General features: G+C 47.8%; 1 protein-coding gene across 2 annotated transcripts; it reads left to right on the forward strand.

Moving 5' to 3' along the window:
* The first annotated feature begins 1,244 nt into the window (after positions 1-1,244).
* EEF1AKMT4 (EEF1A lysine methyltransferase 4) lies at positions 1,245-21,504 on the forward strand. 2 transcript variants are annotated; one of them, XM_081912021.1, is made up of 3 exons: positions 1,245-1,528; positions 10,939-11,222; positions 20,077-21,504. In XM_081912021.1, the coding sequence occupies exons 1-3, from the start codon at positions 1,333-1,335 to the stop codon at positions 20,362-20,364; spliced, it is 768 nt and encodes a 255-aa protein (XP_081768147.1). In that variant the 5' UTR covers positions 1,245-1,332; the 3' UTR covers positions 20,365-21,504. The 2 variants fall into 2 exon arrangements, with proteins under 2 accessions (XP_081768147.1, XP_081768148.1); XM_081912022.1 differs by lacking the exon at positions 1,245-1,528 and adding an exon at positions 2,627-2,900.
* Positions 21,505-27,873: the final 6,369 nt, after the last annotated feature.

A 27,873-nucleotide genomic window follows, 5' to 3' on the forward strand; every position in this document is an offset into this window, starting at 1 on the left:
AGCTTGCAAAAATTTATCATTTGCCCGACAATAAATGCTGGAAATGTAAAGAAACTGAAGGTACATTCTTTCACCTTTGGTGGACGTGCCCAAGGATTAAGGCTTTCTGGGAGATGATCTATAATGAAATGAAAAAGGTATTTAAATATACCTTCCTGAAGAAACCAGAGGCCTTTCTCCTGGGCATGGTCAGCCAATTGGTGCCAAAGAAGGATAGAACCTTTTTTATGTACGCTACAGCAGCAGCAAGAATACTTATCGCCAAGCATTGGAAGACACAAGACCTACCAACCTTGGAAGAATGGCAGATGCAAGTAATGGACTATATGGAAATGGCGGAAATAACTGGCAGAATTCGTGACTAGGGAGAAGAGTTGGTGGAAGAAGATTGGAAGAAATTTAAAATTTATTTACAGAAACAATGTAAAATTTTTGAATGTTGATGACATTGAAATGAAATGAAGGGGTTCTAGTGATAAGGCAAAATAAGAATATGCAAGAATAGATTGGTATTAGATGAAAATTTGAAACTATAATATGTGAGGAAAAATAATTAAGGATAAACAAATAAGATATGAATTTGCTGAACCAATTTCTAAATGGAATACAAAAAAGGGAGGTGTTAGGAAGTCAGAAAATAAGTTAATGAATGGAGAGGAATTAAAAAGAGGGATTTTTATTCTTTCTTTTTCTTTATATGTCAAATGATTGTACCTTTGTATTTTTGTACTTTTCTTGTGTTTTTTATCTATTGTCTAAAAAAATTTCTTTTTGTTAAAACCTAATAAAATATTATTTTAAAAAAGAAAATGATTATCAAATCTCCTCTCAAGTCTTTTCTTTACCAGGCTAAGCATACGTGGAGAATAAACTTGTGAGCCTTTCAAGACTGCAGTCCTCACGCCGCTTACCTGGGAGTAAGCCCCGTTCAGTTCAATGGGACTTACTTCCGAGTAGACACGACTTAGGACTGCATTACTAAGATGCCGTGCAAGACTCTTTCCTGGGTTATCTCTGCAGCAAGCTAGCTAACGGGTTTACTGCCTCCCTGGGTTTTGCACAGAGAAACCATTCATACGAAGTAGTGGCAAAGACCCCACGCACCCCGGGCCAGCCCCGCCTCGCTGAGGACTAGCGCCCCACATTCTCCCACCCCACCACCAGCAAGCCCCAACAGACGGAAGCAGAGCTCTCCACCACCGACCAGGAAGTGGCGAGCGGAAGCTGCACGTGGTTTTCAGGGCGCCACGTGGGCGGAGGCTGGATTCGGTGGGCTCCCCCCCTCCCTGACAGCCTTGCCCTCGCTTGGCCGCCCTTCCCCGGAGAAGCGAGATGGAGGAGGAGGAGGAGGCGGCTCCGCGAAGGCGGCAGCTGCCGGACTCCAACGCCCAGTACCGGGACAGGAGCTTCTGGGACTCGCGTTACCAGGACGAAGGTGCGGCTCCGGCCGAATGGTTCGGGGGCTTGGAGCGATTCCGAGAGCAGCTGGAGGCGGAGCTGAGCCCCGGTGATCGGATCCTGGTGCTGGGTGAGTTGCCTGCCTGCCTGCCTGCCTGGAAGCGTGGTATGGTCTGTCACGTTGTTATTTATCTCATATTGTCTGTTGCCTTTTATATCCCACCCTTTTCTCCAAAGAGCTCAAGGTGGTGTCCGTGGTTCTCCCCATCCTCATTTAATCCCAGCAACAACCCTGTGAGGTAGGTTTGTAGAGTTGGAAGGGTCCCTCCAAGGGTCATCTAGTCCAACCCCCTGCAATGCAGGAATCTCAACTAAAGTAAGGCTACCAGATTTTTTTCAATAAATCCGGGGACATTGTTCAGCTTCAATGGATTTTGTATAATAATATTATTAATCATAATAATAGGAAATAATAACATGATAAAATTATATCCCGCCCTCCCCAGCTGAAGCCGGGCTCAGAGCAGCTAACAACAATAAAAGTAACACAGCGTTCTAAAATCAATTCATTCTAAAATCAATTCAAAATCAAATTAATGGCAGCCATTGGGCTAGAGTTCTGTGAGGACTGATTTGTAAATCTGGGGACTGTCCCCGGGAAACGGGGATGTCTGGGGTAACCTTAAACTAAAGCATCCATGACAGGTGGCCATCCGACCTCTGCTTAAAAACCTTCAGTTAAGGAGAGTCCACCGCTTCCTGAGGGAGACGGTTCCACTGTAGAACGGCTCTTACTTTCAGAAAGTTCTTCCTGATGTTTAGTCGGAATCTCCTTTCTTGTATCTTGAAGCCTTTGGTTCGTGTCCTGCCCTCCACAGCAGGAGAAAACAAACTTGCTCTGTATTCCATGTGACAGCTCTTGAGATAATTGAAGATGACTATCATCTCTTCTTTTCCAGGCTAAGCATACACAACTCTTTCAACCGTTCCTCATCAGGCTTGGTTTCCAGTCCCTTGATCATCTTGGCCGCCCTCCTCTGCACACCTTCCAGCTAGTCAATCTCCTTGATAGGTTAGGCAGAGAGAGAGGCAGTGACCGGTCCAAGGTTCCTTGTGAGCTTCATTGCCGAGCAGGAATTTCAACACTGGTTTCTCCCAGGTACAGCCCATGAGCTGCCCCTGAACTTAGCCGTCCACTCGGCGAGTCCCCTCGCACTGTACTAAACCAGTGCAGCGTGACGCGGGGACTCGCTTTTGCGGTGCCGGAAATTGCGGGCGCATGCGATCCGGCCCACAGAGGGATCTCTGCTGGAGTGAACCGGTCCAGGCAAGGTAAACCTTGCCAACCCCTGCTCTAACCACTACATCACACTGGCTCTTATTGTTATTATTAAATATGTTACATGCTTTATCTTCCTCAGGGCAGTCCAAAGCAACCAACCAGACAATTGTTGTTGGCACCCGTCAGTTTCAGGAGACAATGAATGTGTGCACCTTTGGGGGTGAGGTCAAACTCTTGGAAGGTTGCATAGCCTGCTTGTGGCTGTAGAAACTGATGCAGAAGAGACATGTTTTGTTGCAGCTGGGGCAAATGAAGGCGTCCGGTTGTGCTGCTGCAGATCCTCTGCAGGATTTCTTCTCTCTGTGCTCCTCCCAGCTGTCATTCCATGTCTCCAGGCACTAAGGTCATTCTCACACTGCGGGGTAGATGTTGCCAGTCTTCACGTCGCGCTTGCAGACATCTTTGTAGCACAGTGTGACACATAACATGCAGACTTGGAGTAAGACCCTGGGGCCCTTTGCCAACATGGTGCCCTCCAGGTGTTTTGAACTTCCAGCAGCCTCAGCCAGCTAGCTGGGGCTGCTGGGAGTGAGTTTGTTAGTTTACTTGTTTGTTTCATAAAACTTCAGGGGCTGCTTGGCTGTAAAAACAAAACAAAACCTCAAAGGGGTTTATGAAATGAGAAAATCAAGAAAAAAATTGCAACCCCACTTTAAAAGGTTACAATGCTAAAGCAGATTAGAATTACCTCAACTTTCAAAGCATCTGGGTAGGCTTCTCTAAAGAGGGATGTTTTCAGAAGGCACCGAAAAGAGTAGAAGTGAAGGCAAGGAGTTATAATCCGAAACCTCTGAAGGGTGCCAGGTTCATCAAGGCTGTATGTGTGCACAAAATAGCAAAACACCTCTCACTAGCTTCCGGAAACTGCAAGAGGGGAGAGTGGTCTTGTGCTCAGGGCCTGATTGTGGGTTTCCCGCAGGCATCTACCACAAAAAGTGGTGGACTCTCCTTCATTGGGGGTTTTCAAGCACAGGTTGGATGATCAACTGTCAGGGATTATTTAGCTGTGTCCTCCTGCATTATAGGGGGTTGGGCCAGACGGCCCTTGTGGGTCACTTCCGAACATGCAGTTCTACATTTCTGTGATCTGGTTGGCCGCTGTGAAAACAGGATGCTGGACAAGATGAGCCATGGGCCTGACCCAAAAGGTTCTTAATGTTATTATCGACTTTGCCTCTCCTACATTTTGGGCTGGTGATCCTTCCCATGGAGATGCCAAGGATTGAACCTGCGATTGAAGCCATTGCTCTGACAACCAACTTCTGCCCTTTCCTATAAATAAAAATATTGCCCTACTATGGATTTGGACAGCCTTTCTCAAGGACCCACTTTCCTCACTACCTTTTGCTTTTTGTAGGAGGATTCAGAATTCTTTTGAGCTATAAAAATATTCTTAGGATGTTGTTCCTATGAGCCACTAGGGGGAAGCAGCAGCACACAGTTGATCCATCAGTATGTTACAGGCAGTGGTCTCTGGCCAGTCGTTATGGAGTTTGTTGCTCAGCTCTTTCCTGAAGTCTGTGCCTGTTTGGCACTGGTGTGTGTGTGTGTGTGTGTGTGTGTGTGTGTGTGTGTGTGTGTGTGTAAACAGTTGCTTCAGCTGAGGCAAAGGGGCAAAATCTTCATGCAATCCTATGTGTGTCACCTGAGTTGAGTTGCACCACCCTTTTTGCTAGGTTAATTTACACCACATTGCCAGTTGGTGTGTGACTGATTTGAACTGGCTTAGGATCCGTGCACTGCAGAAGCAGTCTAGTCATGCTGGCCACATGACCCGGAAGCTGTACACCAGTAAAGTGAGATGAGCACTGCAACCCCAGAGTCGTCTGCGACCGGACCTAATGGTCAGGGGTCCCCTTTACCTAGGATCCAGCCTAAGTCTCCCCCACCTGCAACACCTCTTTTTCAGGGCTTAAGATCTGCCAATCTCTACGCAGCCAGCTGGGTGGGATATGCTGGCCTATCTCCAGCTGAGCCAGGATGAGGGAGTTACACTCAGCCACAAAAACTGCTAGATCAAAACTCATCTCATCCCAATAGATCTAGACTTAAGATTGCCCCCTAAGTATGCGGCTGGTGGAATTCACACTGGATAGCAGCCTTGTGGAGTGGGAGAGAGCAGAAGAACTTGCAATCCTATCAGCTATATTATTGTTGTTGTTGTTGTTGTTGTTACCCTGCCCATCTGGCTAGGTTTCCCCAGCAACAATTTAGGCAATTGTTGGGTTTCCATGATGCAGCTGAGCTTCAGGAGGAAGCTAGCATTGCTTTCCTGGAGGAGAGGGCTATCAAGGGCATCTGCTGGAGGCAGCAATGCTTTTCAATACTAGTTGCTGGAAACCAAAGGAGGGGAGAGTTGCTCTTGTGCTCTGATCCTGCTTGCTGGTTTCCCACAGGTATCTGGTTGGCCATTATGGGAACAGGATGCTGGACTGTATGGCCTGATCCAGCAGGGTCTTCTAATATCCTTTATCATGCAAGTGGCTCAGAGAAGCCTGTATTGGGGACTCAGGTGAATTCTATTATACCTAGCAAACACAGTTTCTGCTGATAGGGTGGTTCCTGCAAATTTGGTGTATTTTTCATGCGTTGCGGTGCTTAATTCGGCCTTCCCTGCTTCAGATTTTAACGTAATGTGTTGGTTCTTTTGGCAAAGAAAGAAGTGATGGAGTAATGTGGGAAAGACAGGCAGCTGTCAGGCTTTCTCCTCACAGTCTTGGGCTAGAAGCTAAAAGAGAGAGAGAGGAGGGAAAGTTGAAAGGGTTGCAATTGAAGGTGCAGCTCTTGCCAGGAGATCTGTGGCAATGTACCATAACTATTACATCCATCTTCACAAAAGAAGTTGCTCCCATCTCACACCTGGAGGGAAGGGGCTTCACGTCTCTTGAGGTCTTGGAGTACCCAGTTTTCCTGCAGAGGGAAGGGAGTGCAATGGAAACCTTTGTATTTCTGCTGCAGGGGTGACATTTTGTAAACAAGCAGTATCCCGGTTCCTCCTGGCTACCACCAGAGGGCAGTGTGAATAGATGCTTCAATGGCCTTCTGTGCCACTGTTCAGAACCTGAGTGATGCTCTTCCCCTTTTGAAGGGCCATTCTTGGTGGAGCACAGGTGAATAGTGGATGTGAGCGTTGGTCTGGTCTGCAACTGAGAACCCATCCTTATAGGAGACTTTTCAGGAAAGCCCTGTTTCCTCAGCAAATCCATCCGATTCCTTCTGTATCTCTGAAGTGTCACCATGAGAGTTAGGAATTTGCTTTTCTGTTTTTTACCCTTTAAAATAAAATAAAATATACCTTCCTGATCCTATTGCTGCTAGATGAAAAAGGAGACCGCATATATTTGTCGATGCCCTTTTCAGAATCCTTCAAAGCCCCAGTGCTTATTTGCTTAAAAGTTAGACTTCTAGCCATCATGACTGCAGCAGCTGAGGCTGAAAATCTAACCGTGAGAAAGGCAGGAAGATGTGAAAACCAAGAGGCAAATTGAAGTGTGCCTGAATGCTTTCCTTTCCCCCCTCTCTTGTGACTTGAGCCCATCTGTCAGGATTTTTCGAAGGCTGACTCAGGCTTTTCACACTGATGGTTAATAGTAAGAATATCGTAGAGCACGAGCAACTTGCCCGCCAAGTCTAATTTGGCATCTGCCATGGAAATGATATGCAGATTGTTAATTGCACAAACCTTAAATATTCAAGTTGTCTTTGGCTGTCTGTCTCAGGTATAAAAATATAACTATTTTAATATTTATCTACAAACGGGGTATCTGTTTATACATTTATCTTTCACATTTATATCCTGCCTTATGGGCTTAGCCAGGATCCTCAAGGCAGATTAATCTGGTGAGGATGTCCCTGCAACCTAAAAATATATAGTGATTTTATGAAAATTTCACTTCTTCCCACCCCACCCCCCAAAAGAGATGTAGATCATTTGATATTTGGGAAATGGTCTTTTTGGAAGACATTTTATAATATGTAGCTGGTAGGGAACAGTCCTGTGACACTATCCTGTCTACAAAAACTGACTGACAGTACGAAATCTTACAGAATTTTTTGCATGGGTTATTAATGCCTGGGTTTCTTAATAAAAGAAAGAAAAAAAGCTTAGCAGCTATTGTTGGGCCACAGCTCCCATAATCCCTGACCACTGCCCATGCTATACTTAATTGCTGTGGCTTTTTTTTGCTTACCCCATCCCACTGTCCTGCTCACATTTGTGAAGAATGTTCCAACGTTTTGAATGGCCCATGTCACCATTAAGAAAAAGAGGTCGGAATAGGCCAATAGATATGTGGACTGTCCCTGGATCAAGTGACTTTTCTTCTTTAAATTCTTAAACGAGCTCGGGTTAGTTTTCTGTACTAAAAGGTAAAGGGACCCTGACCATTAGATCCAGTCGTGGCCGACTCTGGGGTTGCGGCGCTCATCTCGCTTTATTGACAAAGGGAGCCGGCGTACAGCTTCTGCGTCATGTGGCCAGCATGACTAAGCCACTTCTGGTGAACCAGAGCAGCGCACGGAAACGCTGTTTACCTTTCCCCCCAGAGTGGTACCTATTTATCTACTTGGATTTGACGTGCTTTCGAACTGCTAGGTTGGCAGGAGTAGGGACCGAGCAACGGGAGCTCACCCCCTTGCAGGGATTCAAACCGCTGACCTTCTGATTGGCAAGTCCTAGGCTCTGTGGTTTAACCCACAGCGCCACCCGCAAGGTGTTTAACTGAAAATCAATCAGTCAGTGCATCATTTGTAAAATAAGACTTTAGAGCCACCTTGCCCCAAAATGGCAACTGGACATTCCGTTTTGGTGACTGTAACCTTGCTTTAAGGGGCCATTTGGCACCTAGCTTATGCATCTGAGTTTCTGATACTGTTCTGCTTTTGGTCACCAGTCGAGCCTCACTTGCTGATGTCGCCCTTTGCTTGCTCATGCATTCAAAATGATTCCCTCCATAGCACGTGGCTTGGCTTGCTCACTTGAGCCAGCTGCGGAGCTAATCTCTCGGCAGCACATCTGCTGTCTATTTACGGCACGCGGTAATCTGAGTGGTGGAAGTTGATGGGAGAGAGGCGGGATTGGCGGGTGGGGGGCTGGCTTTGCAGGAAAGGCTTCATCTTTGCGGCCTCTTGGCTTCTCCCAGCAATTCTGCGCGTTCAGAAGCACCAGCAGCTGCCTTGTGCTGATTTAGAACATTTTCCATCCTGCTCAGTGTGGTCTCCGTTGACTGACAGTTGCTCTCCAGGGTTTCAGACAGGGAGCGTGCCAGCCCTACGTGGAGATGGCGGGGATTGAACCTGCGGCCGCCCGCGTGTAAGTCAGATGCTCTGTCAGGGAGCTGCAGCCCTTCCCTTAATGCCTGTGCTGTCAAATGGCATTTCAGAACCAATTAGATTAAAATAAAATCTCCGCAGAGTACCAAACGCAGAAATAAGCCTGCATCTGTGCAAGAGTTTTCAGTGTGGCAAGTGACAGCGCCAGACTCATCTCTGCTGTGCTGAATCTGGGATACCTTCACCTTAAAAGCTGATGAAATTTCAGGCAACAGCTCTTTCACTGGGGGGGGGGATGCCCCAACTAGTTATGCAAGCCTGGCTAGCAAGTTAGACTCCCTGTTCTTCTCTCTTGCTGGGGGATCTTGATGTGCCTTCGTTCGTTGGCTTCTTCTTTGAACCTCTCCCAAGGGCTCTGCCACGCTGGGCACCCTGTGCCCCTGCGCCCTAATCACAGCCAGCAAATTAACAGAATCCTGGCTTACCATTTGCAAAAGTCCCGACTGGGAAGGAGAGGGCTCTAAGCCTCCATTAATCCTACCTGATGGTTTATCTCTTTGATCTGATTGCTGCTGCGGTGGCTTTTAACGTGGTGGCTCCTTAATCTGATATAGGAAGGGAGGCTGGAGCTTCCAAGCAGGTTGGGATTAACTGGGTCTAATCGCCTGAGCCTGTTAGAGGGCCCGTCTGCTGGATGTGTGATTAACAGTCGCGGGATCCTTGCCGTGCTGGAAAACACAGGGGGTGAAGGACAAAATGGAAGATGCGTCTGAGTTTGAGGTGGCAGGCATTGAACTTGCAAATCGTGCAGTCCACTTGGGGTTGAGTTTCCAGTGGCGAAGCCCCTGCTTTGTATCAGGAAGGGTGGGGTTCTGCCTCCAGCATCCTAAATCTACAACACTTCTCATTCTTTCTGGAAGTGCCATTGTGGGGCACAGAAACCATTCTACGTGAAGGGAGGGATCATAGCTCCACGGCAGAACATCTGCTTTGCATGCAGAAGGTCCCAGGTTTGGTGCCCTTCAGATGAGGCTGGTCAGGGCTTCCCACCTGAAGCCTCGTAGACAGTTCTGAGTTAGATAGACCCATGATAGACTTGGGAAAAGTCCAGTTCCTAGGTTTCTGTGGGTGCAGAGATCATTCTGTAACTCTTTTGTGGGAGGATATAGACCTGGAATGTGGAGCCGGTGGCCTTTCAAATGTTGTCATACTACACTTCCCATCACCCCCCATTGTCCGTGCTAGTGGGGCTGATGGGTGCTGGAGTCCAGCGACACTTCGAGGGCACCACGTTGTCTAGACTTCAGTAGCATGGAGAACCTCATGCACAATGGTACAAAACCAAATCCTATCTTAGATAGGCATAGAAATCATGTGAAACATGTCTGATTCATCTTTATTTTATTTATATTTATTACATTTTTTAAAAAATCCCTCCCTCCAACGTGGACATGTTCGGGTTTGCCCTTCAATTTAGCCCTCCCAATTTTGCCATTTTACCGCTCTCCCTTCTGGCTGCCTTTGAGCATTTTGGCCTGGCTGGAATATGCACACACACACACCCAGCCGATGGAGGATAGAGATGGAGATGTCTGAGTATGTGCAGTAACTAGTAGGAAGTCTTGGAGCCAGAGTCTTCATTGGATGCCTGGCTTGGGTAATGCACAATTACTCTACCTGCAGTCCATTTAATATATTGATAGACTGAGGGGAGAGGCAGGGAGGCTGGATTTTAAATCCCAGGGGCTGGGGACAGTGCAGGTGAGAGCCTAGTAGGGTGGCTTATTTAGATTGAGTGTTGAGATCCTTGAGCCTTCCTCTGGGTGTAAGTGTAAATGCCAGGCGTACAAATGCCAAGCCCAATGTGGAAGTAATTAAAGCGCCTTTTGCAACCCGCTCATTAAGTGCTGCTTCATCTCTAATTAAGCTATTTGTGATCCGCAGCACCCACTCGGTCCTGCTTTTCTCTCTTTTTGCCCTCCGCAGCCACCTGTGGCTTTCCGGGTTCGGTAAGCTACCAAAGGGGAACAGTTTGCAGGCGGGGTGGGGGGTGGGGTCTTCTTAGAATTGCCTGTATCTGGAGTTGGAAAAACGAAGTGTCTTGTTGCTGGGCTCAGGGTTTGTTTTGGGTTTTTTGAAAGAGAAGCATCACAGCTCAAGGTTAGCCACAAATTTTAAAGACATCTGCTCTCTTTTATCAGGAGAGTAACATTCTCCCTGTAACCAGCCCCAGTCACCAGTCTGCCCAGACCATTTTGGACCAGCTGGAGCTTCTAAACACTTTCCAATGTCAGCTCCAATGACATGAGACACGCCAGCCGACTTAAGGAGGCACAGTCTGGACCCATGTTGACTGTCTTGATAAAAGATAAAGGTGTAAAGTTTATTTAAAAAATGGTTGTTGGGCTTGCAGGAGGTTGGGCTAAATGACCCTTTGGATTCCTACAGTTCTATGATTCTGTGATGGGCCTTGGGTCTGACTAATGGATCCTTGGCCAATCCTTCATAATCCTAGAACACATCCAGCACTCACCAAAGGCTGCGCATTGCAGGGAAAAAACAACTGCAGCAGACTGTCTCTGTCTTCTAGGATACAGTGGTACCTCGGGTTACATACACTTCAGGTTACATATGCTTTACGTTACAGACTCCACTAACCCAGAAATATTACCTCAGGTTAAGAACTTTGCTTCAGGATGAGAACAGAAATTGTGCTCTGGCGGCATGGCGGCAGCAGGAGGCCCCATTAGCTAAAGTGGTGCTTCAGGTTAAGAACAGTTTCAGGTTAAGAACGGACCTCCAAAATGAATTCAGTACTTAACCCAAGGTACCACTGTAGTTGGTTCACCGTGGGTGATCCTTTGTTTACAATTGGCCAATACATGAAATTCTTCAGCCTAACTAGTCCAAGCCCATCTCTTTTGCAGGCTGCGGGAACAGTGCTCTGAGCTACAACCTCTTCCAGCTGGGCTATACAGACATCACCAGCATTGACTACTCACCCATATGCATTGCAAGTGTGCAAGACCGCTATGCCCATTGCCCAGGCCTGCACTGGGCAGTGATGGACGCCCGGGCCTTGACCTTTGTGGATGGGAGCTTTGATGTGGTGTTGGAGAAGGGCACTCTGGATTCCATGATGGTGGAAGAAACAGACCCATGGAATGTTTCCTGCGAGGCTAGGATGCTTCTGGATCAAGTGTTAACTGAGGTGAGCGGCAAGAATTCCTGTTGGTACCTGGGCTGGATGGCACCATCTTCAACCATTTCCATGTGTGACTTCTTGAATCTTGGCCTGTTCCCAAACTTTAAGGACATTAGACAAGCATCACTACACTGGGTTTTTTTTTTCTTGCTTGCTGTTCAGTGCTGCAGAATCACACATTTCTGATGGGAAAAAATCTATCCTGGCTTATGTCCTCATGTTCATGACTGCAAAGTATCTGATCTCTATCTCTGTCCCATGGTCTGGCCTTCCGTCATGCTGCTATCACACAGCTCCTTTCCGGGTGGGAGTGGGGGGCATTCCACAAACCCCAAGATCTGCAAAGGCTGAAATATCGGACCCAGAGCAAGGAAGCAAGCTGCCAAAGCCCATTCAAAATATTTTATTTATTAAATTTATATACGCCCTTCATTCAAAGATCACAGTGCAGTTTGCAGTATAAAAACACAAAAAGCATAATATAATAAACAAACAAGCAATATATATAAAAACTGATCCTCACAAATGAATCTGAACGTGGGATATTGAGTTCGCAAAATGCAAAATGTAGATTGCAAACACAGCTTAGGCAGCCCTAGAAATCTTGTCTCCCTCCTCCATTTTCCAACATATTCCCCCCTAACTACTTCTAGAAAAAGTGTGGATTGGGCTCATATATATAAAAAACACATTGAATCACCCAAAAACCTTGTCCCTTTAAACAGGGTTGTTGGAGTGGGGGACCTTGTGTTGTCCTACGTTCTACCTGTGTTTCAGGACTGATCCTGACCACGATGCCTCTTCCATGGCGTCCTAAAATTGACAGCAGTCCTCCTGCAAGAAGTTTTGTAAGGAAGACTATGCAAAATAATGCAGAGAAAATTTGTGAATAGAATTACTAGTTAAGGATTATTAAAAGTAATAGTGAAATTAATGAAATGCAGATTAAGTGAAAAATAGTGAAAAATTTACAGAAGTAGCCCAAAACATTGTTATATGATTTTTGGAAAATATATGTAAAATTTAATTTAAAAAATATTTTTTTAAAAAAATTGACAGCAGTCCTCAGCCAAGTCAAGATGGTAAATGACAGTCAGATAAGGGCAGCATGCTTCCCCCCCCCCCAAAAAAAACCCCTCTGCTTATGGGGTTTGATAAAGCCTGTAGCTCCCTTGTTCCCCTAGGGGTCCGATTTTTGTTGTTGTTGTTTAGTCGTTTAGTCGTGTCTGACTCTTCGTGACCCCATGGACCAGAGCACACCAGGCACTCCTGTCTTCCACCGCCTCCCGCAGTTTGGTCAGACTCATGTTGGTAGCTTTGAGAACACTGTCCAACCATCTCGTCCTCTGTTGTCCCCTTCTCCTTGTGCCCTCCATCTTTCCCAACATCAGGGTCTTTTCCAGGGAGTCTTCTCTTCTCATGAGGTGGCCAAAGTATTGGAGCCTCAGCTTCACGATCTGTCCTTCCAGTGAACACTCAGGGCTGATTTCCTTCAGAATGGATCGGTTTGATCTTCTTGCAGTCCATGGGACTCTCAAGAGTCTCCTCCAGCACCAGAATTCAAAAGCATCAATTCTTCGACGATCAGCCTTCTTTATGGTCCAGCTCTCACTTCCATACATCACTACTGGGAAAACCATAGCTTTAACTATATGGACCTTTCTTGGCAAGGTGATGTCTCTGCTTTTTAAGATGCTGTCTAAGCTTGTCATTGCTTTTCTCCCAAGAGAAAAGGGGTTTGATACCATTCTGCAATTGGGGGGAGGGGGACAGTTGTGCAGATGCACCAAAAGCATTTGCTGCCAGAGGGAGGGGTGAAGGGGTTGGTGGGAAGGGGGGGGAGGATAGGATTCATTGGCGGGGGGGGGGCGGGATGAACAATTTCCCAAGCAGCACCCTGCGCCAACAAAGGGGGGGCATGTTATAGTTTGTTTTCGTTCTTGTTTTTATCGTGTATTTTGTGTTGTTGTTTTTTTTAGTTTTTATGTTACTGATGAAGGGCGGCATACAAGTTTAATAAATAAAAATAAACAGCACTTGTTGGGGCTCTGATGCTTCTCCCCACCTCCATCAGTTTTCCTTCTGCCGTCCTCCCCCCCCCCCACTCCCAACCTTTCAGTATCTTGCACATTAATGTATTTTTTGGGGGGGGAGGGGGAATCTCTTCCCTCTTTCTCCACCACAAAAAGAGAGAGAAGGCCCAGCTTGAATCTCCCCGGTTGCCATGGCAATGCCGCTCTGTCATCAATGGCTGCTTGCAGATGGCAGGGTTTGAGTCTGGAGGAGAGAACTTCTTTTTCATGTTTTTCTGGTTAAAGGGGTAGCCCCAGGGAAGTGTCCTGTTTGCAGCATTTCCGTGGGACTTTCATTGGGGGGGGGTTGGTAGCGGCAGCGCGGGGATGTGGGGGAACAGCTCACGCAGGCTGAGCATCTTCACCCCTGGGGGGGGGGGAGGATGCACTGTTGTTGCCAATAGGCCTCTGGCGTCTTGGGCTAAGAAAGTGGGAGGGGGGGACAGAATGTGTTGATATCCAGTGCCCCCACCCCATTTTGCCTGTCTTTCCCTCTTATTAGCTTCAAGGATCTCTCTTTTTTCCTTAAATATACCCCCCCAAAAAAAAAATGGTCAGCTGGTTCTCCCTGTTTCCATGGAAACCCTCATCCCTATTGACTAGGCCATGGCATTGCAATAGGGACAGGCAATGCCTCCAGGCTGTTATTAATTGGTCTGATGTGTCCATAGCAGCGGGAACCATATTGAATTTGGCTGTGTGTGTTTTGTTTTATTTTTATTTTTTTGCGGGGGGCGGGCGGGTAGGAAAGTACAGGGTTGGAAATCGTGGATGCTTCTGAGCTTATTCACTCTCTCTCCTCCAATCTCAAGTCTTTCCCTACAGTCTTCTCCTCCTGCATTCCTCCCTCCTGGCTCTCTATTTTCGGGGCTCTTTTTGCATGCATGTGGGGTGTAAAGTGGCGAAAGATCTTTGCTGAGTTTTCACCAAAGGAGATGGGGGGGGGGGGAAATGTCTTCACTTGCTTGGGATGAATGCCCACGGGTGGCTAGTGGGTGGTATCTAGCCTAGCTCCACTCACGAGTAGACCCACTGGAATGAATTGGCAGGAATGCAGGAAGCTGCTGTCTGCTGAGCCAGGCTGCTGATCCAACCAGCTCAGTTTCGCAGATATACCTGTGGAAGCTTTGTATCCTTCTGTATGTCAAGGCGAGTCCTCTACCACTGAGCCATTAATTTCAGTGGACCTACTCTGAGTAGGGTTAATGCTCTAGAGCAGCTGGAGTCGTTTTGCCTCCCGTTCTGCCTCTCATTTTTCCCCCCGTCTGATTTCCCACCCGGCCAATCTCCTGCTTGAGTGCTTTCGCTGGGTGATTCCGTGGGTCAGTCCCTCTCCTCTTTGCTGCTGCCCTTGAGGGATCCTGCCGTGTAGGTCCCTCGTGTCTCTCTGGCAGAGGCAGGCGAGGGGGTCAATCCTCCCCTGCCTGCACCCCCCCTCCCCACAGAGAGGCTTCCTGCCCCACAAACTCCCCAGCCCTCCTGAGGAACCGGGAGACTCTCTCTGGCTGGCATCCTCAGATGACCTTTGCTGTCAAGCAGAGAGGCAGCATCTGTGCAAGGTCTCCCGGCGAGGGGCTGGGTGCTTTGGAGTGATCTCCCATTTCCCTTGGAGCTAGCAAGCCAGACTGCAGTGACAGAGCCGTTTAAAGTGGCTCCAGAATCTCCGCTTCATTTTAGCCATTTCCAGAGAAAAATGTTGGGGGGAGAGAGAGAGAGAGGAGGCAGACGGATGATTGACTCATTTTGTTAAATCTAGCACATCAGAGTAAAAGGGTTTTCTCTGTGCTGTCTTTACAAAGGTGAGCTGTCAAAGGTGTGATAAAGTTCTAGTCAAGAATTCTATCGCCTCATATATTTATTTAAAGTTTGGTGCTTAAAAAAACCCCAACACAATCCCACACTATAGCCAACTTCCAGAGCAGTTTCCAGATCGATAAAAATGAGAACGTCTCTACCCTCAGGCTTTCGATCTTAACAGGGCACGGCACTAAAGGAAAATGCGCTGGGAGGGAGGAGGAAATAAGCGAGCTTGGGTTCAAGGTCTTGATTGCTAGTTGTTCTGATGGAAAGGAAAGTTCAAGGAGAGGATGCTCCAAAGGCTGCCAGTCTTTTGGCTGTGCCAGTGGAGTGGCCTTGTATCCTACCTGATCCCTCTTCTGCTGCAGCCAGGCTTCTGGCAGGTGACAAAGAGCCTCCCACCTGCTGCATGTTATTGTGTTGAACGGTGGAAAAAGCTCGCTACCCAAGTGGCAGTCTTGGACACTTGGGTTTTGTGTCACCTTCTCAACTTGCTGCATGTGGGAAGCCTTATTATGTTGAGAAGCAGTAAAATGTGCGCACACAAAATGGTAACCTGCCCCCCCCCCCCGCAGTATGAAGTGGCACGATCCAAAAGTTTAGCATCTTCTACTCTAGTGCACAAAGGAGGTTGCAAACTTGTGCCTGGACTGTACCATTTCAGGCTGAAGGTGGGGGTTCACATGATGGAATGCCCCTCCACACAACAAACCAGTGTGGTGTGTAGGAAGTCAGGCTACAGCACACTTTGCCCTTCCATGCTAGTCTGCTAGTTCTGAATTGGTTTATTCCAAGTATAGGTTTACCATCTGAATTGAGAACTAGGCAAGGCAGGCGGCAGCAGCCTTTTGGGGAAGGGGGTGAGTAGGGCATATTTGTAATTTTGAGAAAGTGCCCTGGCCGCCACTCACAAAATGGCTGCCGTGGGGGCATGGCACAATGGCTGCTCAGAATGGAAGGGAGGCTGCATGTCTTCTCCTGGAAGCCTGTGAGATGTGGACATGCTCAAGCCGGTGTGTTTGATGTAGGAGAGGCTGAGCTGGCACAAACAGGAACTGAATAGGATGAGCAAACAATGCACTGTTGATTCAGGTGCCATCGAAACTCCTCGTGAGCAGTAGTGGTGCACACTTCTTGTAAGGGTTAGGTAGCCAGCCTCAGAGCTAAACGGACTCATGGTGTATGGATCTTGGCTCCTTCACCCAATGCATTGCAGCTCCAAAGTGTTGCAGAAATAGGGTCCAAAGTCTGGATCTGCAGTCCTAGAAACAATACTTCCCCGCTTCTCTCCCCTCTTCAGTTTAACAGCCCCCCAGAGACTCTGCAATAGCTGCCAGTTGGCCAAAGTCCATGCAGCTGTCTCTAAGCAACAGCATTTCCTGTTCTGATAACTGCAGGCTGCCCTGGCAAAGGGGAAAGCTTACTGGATCTCATTCAGTGAATATGATGGGCCCGCTTGGAATCTTTTCCTCTCTCCCTCTCTGTGTGAGAAACTTAGTTCAGGAGCTGGAGCAGAACATCTCTCTTCCCTTTCCCTCCTTCCATGCAGTTGGACTTGGGTGCATCTTCTGTACACACACACACACACACACACACACACACACATCCCCATACACACACCTCATCCGCACTGCTTGCTATCCCTTGACAACAGTTTACACTGGAAGAACGCAGCCCTTAATTCCAGTCTAATCCCAGGACCAACGAGGTGAATTAGAATTCCCTTCTCTGAGAGCCAGTGGTTGTGTAAACTGGAGGTGGCCTGCAAGCAAATTCACAGGGCAATATTTTTAGGGTAGACTTGACCAGCAAAATAGGTCTAGATAAATAAGAACATAACATCCATCTAGTCTAGCATCCTGTTTTCACAGGGTCCCTGTGGGAAACCCACAATTGGGATGGTGCACAAGAGCACTCTCCCATTCTTCAACTGTTACGCAGAAGAATTATTGCGTCTGACTGGATTTGTCTAATTCTCCTTTAAAGCCCTCTAGGGTGGGGCCATCACGGGCTCCTGTGGGAGCGAGTTCCATACTTTAAGTATATGCTGCCAACTGAGCCTTCTTGCCACAGGTGCTGCCACTGAGAAGGCCCTGCCTTGGGACGCTACCACCTGCCTCCTTCTTTGGCACAGAAGGTCCACCAAGGAAGATCTTGAGATGTGTGCGTGTGTGTGTCAGAGCAGGAGCTCCACAAGGACAGGGATGGGGGACCTGCGCTTCTCCAGGTGTTATTGGACTCCAGTTCCCATCAGCCCTAGCCAGCAAGGCCCAGTGGTGGTGGGGGACTGGAGTCTGGCAACATCTGGAAGACCCCAGGTTGTCCATCCCTCTCCTGGAGGTGTGCTGGTGCCAAACCATTTAGGCACGGCGGCATTCCATGTTGAAGGAAGCCCCGCATTGTGTAACAATAATTCACCTTCTGTTATTTACATGAGGATTCTCAGCAGACCTCCTGCGTTTTGGCTTTTGGGGGGGCTAGCCTGGACTTCCCCAACATTGGACCCTGCAACTATTTTGCACTTCAGTCCCTTTCGGCCTCAGGCAGCCTGGCCAGCAGTTATATCTATGACTCTTGGATAAAGAAGCAATGTAGAGCCTGGCTCTTTCCCAGATCTGCCTAGTAATTAAGCAAATCGCAGGATTAAACCAAAGCAGGCTTCTCCGAGCTAGAAAGTGAGAGTAAAGCGGCCCAGGGACTTTGTTGGATCATTTCAAGCACTGCCCAAGGCAGCCTGAGTTTCCAAAGCTTTTTGACAAAGTTATTCCCAGTCGTGAAAACTTGGCACATGCTCCTCCTGCGCCAAGAGGCCGGTTTCTTCACCATGAGGACCACAAAGGCATTCAGCTGTGTGCAATGCCTGGGTGTCTTCTTCGGTCAAGGTGACTTGAATCCTGCAACCTGTATAAATTATGCAGCATTGCACATTTATTCCTGAGGTTGCAGGATGTATATTTCTTGTGGTGTTCTCATAGAGTGGAGGGTGGGGAGCGATGAGGGCCTCCAGCCCTCGTCCCCTTGAGCATTGGGGACACTGCTCAGCACCCTCTTCTGTGATTTTACCAGATACTGCTCACAATGCTTTAAAGCTGTGGTTCTCAAACACTCTTTTCTCTGGGACACACTTTCAGAATAGAAATTTCATTGCACCACACCAAATTCTTTTATTGATAAGAAATACAACACAACCAGGATTGTCCTAAGTATCTCTTGATCCTCTTGCCCTTGTTTTGAAAAGATATCTACCCACATTCTGCAAATTAAAATATACTATTTTGGTGCTATCCTACAATGCACTGAAATGTTTTTTGGATGGCCCTTGAATCTTCCAGATGAAGAAAATTTAAAATGCTGATAAACTGCACTCTGGAAGACGGGACAGCACATGGTGAAACAGATGACCCTCAAAGCATTCTTGTGGCTGAGTGCAATTCTTCCTGGCCACATGAGCAAAAGTATATCCCATTTGGGGACCAGGAAACGTCAAAACACAAGGACTTCCGAGTTCCTTTTTTGCTTAATCCAACCCTCGAAATCCAGCATGGATTTATGTGCTGCAGCGGTTTCGGACGCGTGCCTGTCCCCCCTTCTGCAACGGCAAGCTCCTTCTTCTCCCCATAATCCTCTTTTTTTCCCCTAGCTGCAGAAAAAACACCCTCCTGTCTCTCTCTTTCTGTGTGTGTCTCTCTTACAATCCCCTTTGCTCCATTCTAAGAGGACTCTTGCAGCCTCCTGCTACAGGCTGTTCCGGTTAACTGGTGAGTCATGAGAGATGAAGGGCATTCAATCCCCACCTGTCATGGGGAGGAGGGGGTCCGGGCAGCAGAGGGCGGGGGTGTTTCCTGGGCTCCGCTGGGTGCGCACCACCGGCAAGAGCTGCGCAGCACAGTGCGGGGGGGGGGAGGAAGCAGCCGGGCAGGCAAAGTGCTGGCGGCCGAGCGCCAACAGCAGAGTTTAGCATGCCGATCACGCCGTCGCTGGCCGTAAATGCCTTTGACTTTGGATAAAGCCAAGCAAGAAAATTGATGTTCTTTTCCATCCTATTAGCAGGAGCTTAGTTCCAACGAGGAGAAAATGATGATTAAAAGGGTCAAGTCCACTCGGCTTCAAACAAGACGTACCTTGGACACAGTGTCTCTTTAAAAGCTTGGCTCAGGAATGTTCTGGGGAGACGGTGGGGAGCAGGAAGAGGAGAAGGAGGAGGAGAGTGGATGCTCATGGAGCAAGGATGGAAGCAGAGTGCCTTGTTCTCGGCTCCACACCACTGGTTTAAATGCCCCCCAAAGGCAAGACATTATGTTGCCGTTATTACTACATACTACCTGTGCAGTAGGACCAGAGTTCAGTAGCGGAGCATCTGTGTTGCATCTAGAAGCCCGCAGGTTAAATCCCCAGCGACTTTCCCAAGTAGCCGTTGCCAGCCAGGTAGGCCAACGGCGGCTCTTCTCCAAGGCTGGTCCTTGTAGGAGCTGTGGCCCAGATGGGGAGGGTTCTCTGACCAAGAGAAGTAATAACTACCTTGCTGCATCAGCACAAGCCCACCATCTCCCCCCCCCCCAGCAGTCTGTTAGATAGAGATGGGCATTTATAAGAAATCTCAAAGGCAATGACCTTTCCCTGTCTTTCCCCACATTTGAGTAGCGGGGAAGATTGGTGGTGTTGGTATTCAGGGGCGCTTGCTGCACACGGTCACTGACGTCCAAGCCAAAGGCACATGCTTCCATGATTTATGCATGCTTAAGACTTTCTGTCATGAGGTCTAGAAACTTGCAAGCTGCATGCCAAAACAGAATGGTGAGTGGGGTATAGGTGTGCCAAGTGACACAGTGCTGCTCTGTGATGTGAGGCAAGGGCAGAGGAGGAAAGGAGATCCCAGCCTCAGCAAAGAATCTCAGAATCGTAGACCCCAAGGGTCATATAGACCAACACACACACACACACACACAGCCTGCACTGAGTCCTCTGAAATGTTGTCCCTCTTTTCCTCCCAGGTGAGCAGAGTCTTACGCCCTGGTGGCCGGTTCATCTCCATCACCTTTGCTCAGCCGCACTTCCGCAAGCGCCACTACGCCCAGCCAGCCTACGGATGGTCCGTCCGGCACTCCACGTACGGGAGCGGATTCCACTACTTCATCTACGTCATGCGGAAGGGCGAGGAGCTGTCCCCTTCCGACTTGGCACTGGGGCAGAGCCTGCACCTGCCTCCCCGGACTCCACCCCCTGTACGCTACCTCCAGGACCCAGACAGTGAGAATTTTCTCTCTACCATTGACCTGTGAGTGGCTGGCAAGGAATGGGGTGGGGTGGAGAGAGGGGGCACATAAAACGGCTCTCGTGACCACGTGCCAATCTGCCTGCTGCTGCTGGTGAACTGCCAGAGTCAACATTTTCTCCCAAGTCATTTTGGGCAATTTCCTGCATACAGTATTCATTTTTTGAATTAAGAAAGAAAGAAAGAAAAAAGCTGCAGTTGGCAACGGGAGCCAATTCCCCATGGAGCTGGATGGGAACGTTTTCTGCAGCCAAATCTCTTGTAAGAAAGGAACATTTCCCTCCCCCTTTCTGCATCTTCTCTTGTGCCTGCACTTTGGAGCTGCGAACCCCGTCCGTGGAAAGGGGCGAGGTGTTGGAAACTCTGGTTGTTGTTTTTAAATCTCACTGCTGTGCCTTGAAATCCCGCGATCCCCAGGTTCTGCTGGGGTGGTGCTATACAGAGCGGGCTCCTTCGCCAGGCCTCTCTATGGAGAGGAAGATCTAGAGTCTGTGGCCGCCCTCTCTGCCATCTTGAAATGTGGCTTTATTCCACTCAGCTGGTTTTTTAAAGGCAAGTGACTGCCAGTGCTGCCTTCACATCTGGATCACTGGTTGGTCCTGCCTGTGACAAGTGGCAGAACAGAAGGCCCAGGACAATTCTCTTCTAGGCTGTCACTCACTCTTCAGGGTCCTCTACAGCATTCCACTAAAATATCCCAGATTCTGCAACTTGGAACCACAGTTCTGCAATCTGAATTCATTGGGCAGATTAACTATGAGCATAAGAATGGACTTCCGCATGCTTTGTTTGTTTTGCTTTGGATAATTTTTTATGCCAAATCAAATGGTGGAAGCTGTGTCACTTGCTGGGAAAGGGGAATCAGATTTAACTAGAAGCAAAGGAGGAGCAGGGTTCCTGTTTCCGTTGCCATTGTATGCAGAAATTGTGTGCATAATTGTGGGTTTGTTTAGCAGGAGTGAAAAGTTGTTCCTCTCTTCTGCACAGGCAGAGCCAACCCCTTTTTTCATCTGGTCCTAGATAGCCTTGCAAAACATGGCTGTCCCATGGAATTAGGGTGAAGGTCCATTGGATAATAACAAAAGCTGTTGTTGATTTGAAACGTGTAGAGAAACAAACTTCATTTAAGCATTTAGAAACTAGACTAGAGTTAATGTGTCATTTCAGTTTTTAGTCCTACAAAGATCATGATGACCAGAAACCTCACTGCCCTGTTTTTAATGCTAGTGCATTTTTAGTAACTGCACACAGTGTGTGGGCTACACGTACTGGGGAAAGAGGATCAGGTGCAAGGTCATCATTCATATGAACAGCATTTCCTGGTTAGGACTAGTAAAGAAAGTGATGGCTGACTTAAATTATAGTTAGGGTTCAGTGTGTATGCCGCAACTCTTAAGGAGACAAGAGAATACGCGTAATGGGCCAGAAGGTGTTAAAGAAGGACCGAACATTTTTCATGTATGCAACAACGGCAGCAAGAATACTCATCGCTAAGAACTGGAAAACCCAAGATCTACCCACACTGGAAGAGTGGCAGATGCAGCTGATGGACTACATGCAACTGGCCGAGATGACTGGCAGAATCCGAGACCTGGGAGAAGAGAGGGTTGAAGAAGACTGGAAGAAATTTAAGATTTATCTACAAAGATATTGTGACTTGATTGAATGTTAAGAAGGATGCTAGATCATAAATAATCGCCCACCACTAAATTAGATCTGAATTTGACGATAAGAGAGATTAAAGAAAGTATAAACTCTTTTTTGGAGAACTGTTAGATTGTATTTAAATAAGTGGATATAAGATTGTAAACAAGATGATAATTTGCTTGGAAAAACTTTTCTACAATGTAAGTGGGAGCAGGAGACGTGAGGGAGTCCAAAGAAGTGAAGAAAGTATGTTATATAAGTAAAGCTGTTTACTATTTATGTATCTGTATTCAAAAAATCTTAATAAATATTTATATATATAAAAAAAAGAGAATGCGCATAATGTAAAATTGAGAGTTTTGGGTGTGTGTTTAAACACACACATTTCTAGCTCTTAACAGCTGCAGAAATGTGCTTGAAAACCTGTCATCTCCTGTCTCAGAAGCTGAAGTGTTGTGGCTTGAGTTAGCATTTCCCATTTTTGGGTGAAGAGGTTTTGCGTACCCAGCGCAGACCTTTATTCCAAGTCCAAGATCCCATCTCGTCTAGCATCCTGTTTCCTTAAGTTGCCGGCCAGATGCTTCCAGCCCCACCCCACAAGTAAGATGGGATGGTGGCTACAAACCACAGTGGCCCAGCCCTGCCTCTCTGGCTGGAAGCCGTGTGCTTCTGGAAACCACCAGAGGAGAGAGTTGTTGTTGAGCTCAGGTCCTGCTTGCATCTGGTTGACCACTGTGAGAACAGGATGCCGGACTAGATGCGTCCTTTGGCCTGGTCCATCAAGCTGCTCTCAACGTTCTTACTGCCTCTGAGGTTTTGTTCGGCTCTCGTGCTCGATAGCTGTTGCTCTCCTCCACAATAGAACCTTCCCAGGACTAGTAAACTCAATAATTAGTTGTTCGAAATAAGAGTACATACGTTTTTCATGGGGGTTTTTTTAATACAGGCTGTTCTTGATGCACAATTTGGAGGGTTAAATTGATGCAGAACTTAATATTTATTTATATTTGCACAGAGCAAACACGCGGATCGTTAAGTGAAATCAGCAGGCAGGATAAAATCAGGACCTGGAACACACTGGGATCTTTGTTTCACAACAGGCAAACCGTGGCTCCAGGGCAGAATAAAACAGCCCCACCCCACCCCTAGTTTGAAGAGGGGAGGCCAACTCGGGGGAAGAAAAAAGCCCAGTTCACCCTGCAGAGAAAACTCTGGACCAAACTTGCCAGGATCTCTTCCTTTGGCAGGCCCTGTCCAGGGTTACTGAGTCATATACATAGGAAGAGGACAGTGTTTAGTAGTGGTTAGAGTACCAGACTAGAACCTTGGAGACCAGAGTTCAAATCCCTGCATGGCCACAAAGCTCACTGACCTCAGGCCATTCACTGGCTCTCAGCCTAACCTACCTCACAAAGGTATACGTGCAATGAAGTAATTAATTTAATTTATGTTAATTAAACTGACGTCCACTTTGCAACAGTACTTCAGGTTTCCAGAGAAGGGAACATTTCCAACCCTACCTGGAAATGTTATTGGGAATCGAACATTTGGCAAGCAGGGCAGGTGCCCTGCCAACAAGGCTCAGTCAGCAGAGCGCGAGACTTTTAACCTCAGGGCCGTGGGTTCGAGAGCCACGTTGGGCAAAAGATTCCTGCCTTGCAGGGGGTTGGGCTAGATGACCCTTGTGGTTCCTTCCAACTCTACAATCCTGTGAGTCCCCGAGCGGCACCTGAGCAATCCCTGACAGATGGCAGCTTGCCTCTGCCCCTGTGGCCTCTATACAGCTCTGCAAAGGTCCCTGCTGGGCCGGGCAGAATTTCGCGGCTGCCCGGCAGTGAGCAAAAGGGTGTTTGTGTTAAAGGGCGTTGTGTTCAGTAGCTTCCGGGCAGAGCCCCTGCCTCATTACCTCTGCTGCCACCCCCTCCGTTGGTTAATGTTGGAGGAAGTCCAGCTGCCTGCTCTTTGTGGATGTTAATGAAACTGCCAGGGAACCTGTGAATCATTTTAATGCTCCCCATCCGTCTTGCATGAGGGAAAGAAGGGAAGGGACCACTGTACTGCCTCTTCCCTCTCTCTCTTTCTCTCCTGCCGATGCAGATCTCACAGGAGCTGGGGGCGAGGGGGGGAGAGAGAGAAGTGCGCAGAGATGGAGGCTTTCTGTTTCATCTTCTGCCATAAGCAAATTGCTTTAATCCTGTTTTTCTCCCTTGAATAATTGGGAAGCCCAGTGCTTGTGGGGGAGGGGGCACAGCACTGGGTGCCTAGTTTTCATCTCAGTAGTTCCTCTTCCTCTGCACAATGATGTTCACTTAGAAACCAGCATTTGACTCTTCCCTTCTCCCCAACAGCATTTGATGTTTCCAGACTGAGCATCCTGGAATTTGTGGATGTGACTTAATGGCCTGCTACATCTCCCTCCCCTCTTCCCTGCTACCCTTTCTCCCCCCCCCCCCACTTCACCTAGCTACAGCCACAAAACGCACAGATATCTTTTCCAGAGTTCACAGGCTCTCGCTTTAACAGAAATAGTTCGGTGCAGCAGCGATATTCACAATGGCATCTGTGCAGTCTTTTGCAGGCAAGAGAATGCAATTGGTGGAGAGAGAGGCCATGCCTTGCCTGCTTTCCACATCTCTCTTTTTACCATGAATTGATTTGGCATCTGCCTTTAACTGCAAATTAAAAGTGTGGGTAAATTTTTTTAATAAAAAAAAGTGATTTAATCAGAGTCTTCTCTCCCTCTGAAGGGGTGTCCAGGGCTGTTTATAATAATCTCCGCACATCTCCCTCTCTCTCTCTCTCTCTCTTTCATAATGTAAATGTCACAGTTATATAAATGACACAAAGTGCCCCTCAAAACAGGATGCTCAAAACCCAAACTGTTGTGCACTTTTAAATTTGCAAAATAAGCTACCAGTGTGTTTGATCTGTGTACATCTCTCAGATCGGGACAATCTATTCTGAAATCGTGTATCAGTGCAGTTAAATGTCTTATAAGTAAGCATTAAAAAGGCACTTTGTGTTTTGATGACATTTATTAAGGGCTGGGGGTTTTTAACCCAAAAACCTCCTGTTTCTAATGTTTCTTAGTTCTTGGGTTTTTAACCAGCTATTATAAGTATGAGGCAATTCAGATTTGAGAGAATGGAATCCACACCACAAACCTGCCAAGGGTGAATTGTTTGTGACCTTGGCCTGGTCGCCATCCCTCAGCCTTGCTTCCCAATTTGTAAAATGGGTACAAAAAACAACAACCATGAAGACACTTTGAAGTTTAGAAGTGTTGTGTAACAGATGAAGGCTTTCCAGGAAACTTAATGTAGGCCTGCTTGGACATTAGTACCGATGCTCAACTCTCATTTGCTTGGATAAAAATATAATGTGTAGTTAATTTGCTGTAAAATCTCATTCATTCTGACCCTTTTCGTTTTACGTGGAAGCAAGTTCTGCTGACTTCTTTGGGTCTTACTTGAGAGTAAGCTTGCACAGAATTGCATGGGGGACAAAATGGAAACCTGAGAAAACCCCACACTGTGGGCTCCATGGGGCTAAAGAGCACTCCCCAAGTATCACTCTCCGGAAACGTCCATCCAAGCAGGACCAGAACCACTGCAAATCAATGCCACCCACCCTTTAACTCGGACAGCCTCTCCAGAATTATACCACTGTTGATGGTATCGAAAGCCGCTGAGAGGTTGAAAAGAACAAACAAGGGCACATGTCCTCTATCCCTCTCTCAGCAGAGGTCATCATACAAGGTGACCAAAGCAGTTTCTGTGCCAAAACCACACCTAAACCCCGATTAAAACGGATCTAGAAAATCAGTTTCTTCCAAGAAGTTTCTTCCACCTGGATCTGGTCTGCTACCACTTAATCAAGAGCCTTGCCCAAGATGGGGAGATTGGCAACTTTACTTACATTTTCCAAATCCGGAGAGAGTTTATTGAGGAGTGGTTTTACTACTGCCTCCTTCACACAGGCAGGTTCTACCTCCATTGCAAGGAGGCATTAATCACCTCCCTGGCCCAGCCAGCCGTCCTCTCCCTGTTAGTTTCCATCAGCCAAGGAGGCAAGGGTCCAGAATGCAAGTGGTCGCCCTGACCGATCCAAGCACCTTGTCTACATCCTCAAGCCTTACTAGCTGAAACTCATCTATCAGGATTAGGAAAAAGGCAAAAAAAGGGGGGGTAAAGGACCCCTGGACAGTTAAGTCCAGTCAAAGGCGACTATGGGGTTGTGGCACTCATCTCACTTTTCAGGCCGAGGGAGCTGGCGTTTGTCCGCAGACAGCTTTCCAGGTCATGTGGCCAGCATGACTAAACCGCTTCTGGCGCAACGGAACACCGTGATGGAAACCAGAGCACATGGAAACACCATTTACCTTCCTGCCACAGCGGTACCTAATTATCTACTTGTGCTTGTATGCTTTTGAAATGCTAGGTTGGCAGGAGCTGGGACAGAGCAACGGGAGTTCACCCTGTCACAGGGATTCAAACCACCGACCTGATCGGCAAGCCCAAGAGGCTCAGTGGTTTAGACGACAGCGCCACCCGCACGTTACCTTTTTTTATAGGACTAAACAGTTTTGTGGACACCTTCCATGATTCATCTGCTGCAGCAGTGGAGTCAAGCTCCCTTGAAATGCTTTGCAAATAAGTCACAGTGAGCTGCCATCGGTTCTGTCACCACCTTTGAGCCAGACTGTAAAAGGCCTCACACTACCTGGAAAAGCTCTGTTGGACGGCACAATGAGGATGCAGCAGAGGCAGCAAAGTAAGCCGCCTTTTCTGCCTTCACTGCCACGAGGTAGGCTCGATGATGAGCCCCCAGCAATGTTCGGTTGCATTCATTCGGTTCTTTCCTCCACTTGCGTTTGAGCTGTCTTCCAGCTTGTTTCCTCGCTCTAAGCTCTTGAGTATACCAGGGAGCCAAGTGGGAGAGGTGCTCAGGGGCGATCGTGTCAACAGCCCGAGCCATTGGGACGTTCCAGAGGTCAGCCAGGGCTTCAACAGGGGTGCCAGTCTTATCAGCTGGGAAATCCCCCAGAGCCATTTGGAATCCCACTGGATCCGTCAGTCTCCAAGGGCGGACCTTCCTAATAAGTCCCCTGCCTCTGCAGAGGTGAAAAGGTGCTGACAGCCTAAATCTCAACAGGGAGTGATTGGACCATGACAAGGGACTGATGTCAATGTCCCCCACTTTCAGATCACCTTGCCCTGTTGAGGAAACCATATGTTGTTGGAGGCTACTCTTATCCCTGACCACTGGCCATGCTGGCTGAGGCCAGTGGGAGTCGGGCCCCTGACAGGATCTGGACAGCCATGAGTTCCCCACTCCTGATGCACAGCTCCCTGAGCCCCAATTACTCTGCTCTCAGCCTATTGTAGGTGTGATACAGTGATTAGTATCTGACTAGGACCTGGGAGATGAGGGTTCAAGCCTGCACTCAGCCGCGAAGCTCACTGGGTGACCTTGGGCCAGTCACTGCCTCTCAGACTAACCTACCTCACAGGATTGTTGTGGGGATTTAATGAGGGGGAGAACTAGATGCTCCACCTCGAGCGCCTTGGAGAAAAGGGATATAGAGGCAATAAAAGATGCTCAAGCTTTAATTCCTCCCATAAAGGGGGGATATAAATGCAGTCTATCAGGTGAACAGTGTGTTGGCTGAAGGATTTGTCATTGCACAACAGAACATTCTCCCCCTTGCACACCTCCATCTGTTCTGGTGAGGAGAGCAGGGAAATCACTTTGCATTGGTGCTAATTTCTGCACCAGCGGAACTATTTGCCACCCAGGGCTGCTCTGGTCTTTTCCTCCATCCACATTTCCTCTTGCCTTGGCTTAGAATAGTAGCATTGTAAGATCT

The sequence above is a fragment of the Podarcis melisellensis genome, assembly GCF_964234715.1.
Source record: "Podarcis melisellensis genome assembly, chromosome: 5".
NCBI lineage: Eukaryota > Metazoa > Chordata > Lepidosauria > Squamata > Lacertidae > Podarcis > Podarcis melisellensis.

Bases quoted from the DNA above. Each gene is read 5' to 3' on its own strand.
- EEF1AKMT4 (XM_081912021.1), top strand. From the start codon at position 1,333: ATGGAGGAGGAGGAGGAGGCGGCTCCGCGAAGGCGGCAGCTGCCGGAC. The intron at 1,529-10,938 runs GTGAGTTGCCTG...TCTCTTTTGCAG, and splicing joins TGATCGGATCCTGGTGCTGG to GCTGCGGGAACAGTGCTCTG. The intron at 11,223-20,076 runs GTGAGCGGCAAG...TTTTCCTCCCAG, and splicing joins TGGATCAAGTGTTAACTGAG to GTGAGCAGAGTCTTACGCCC.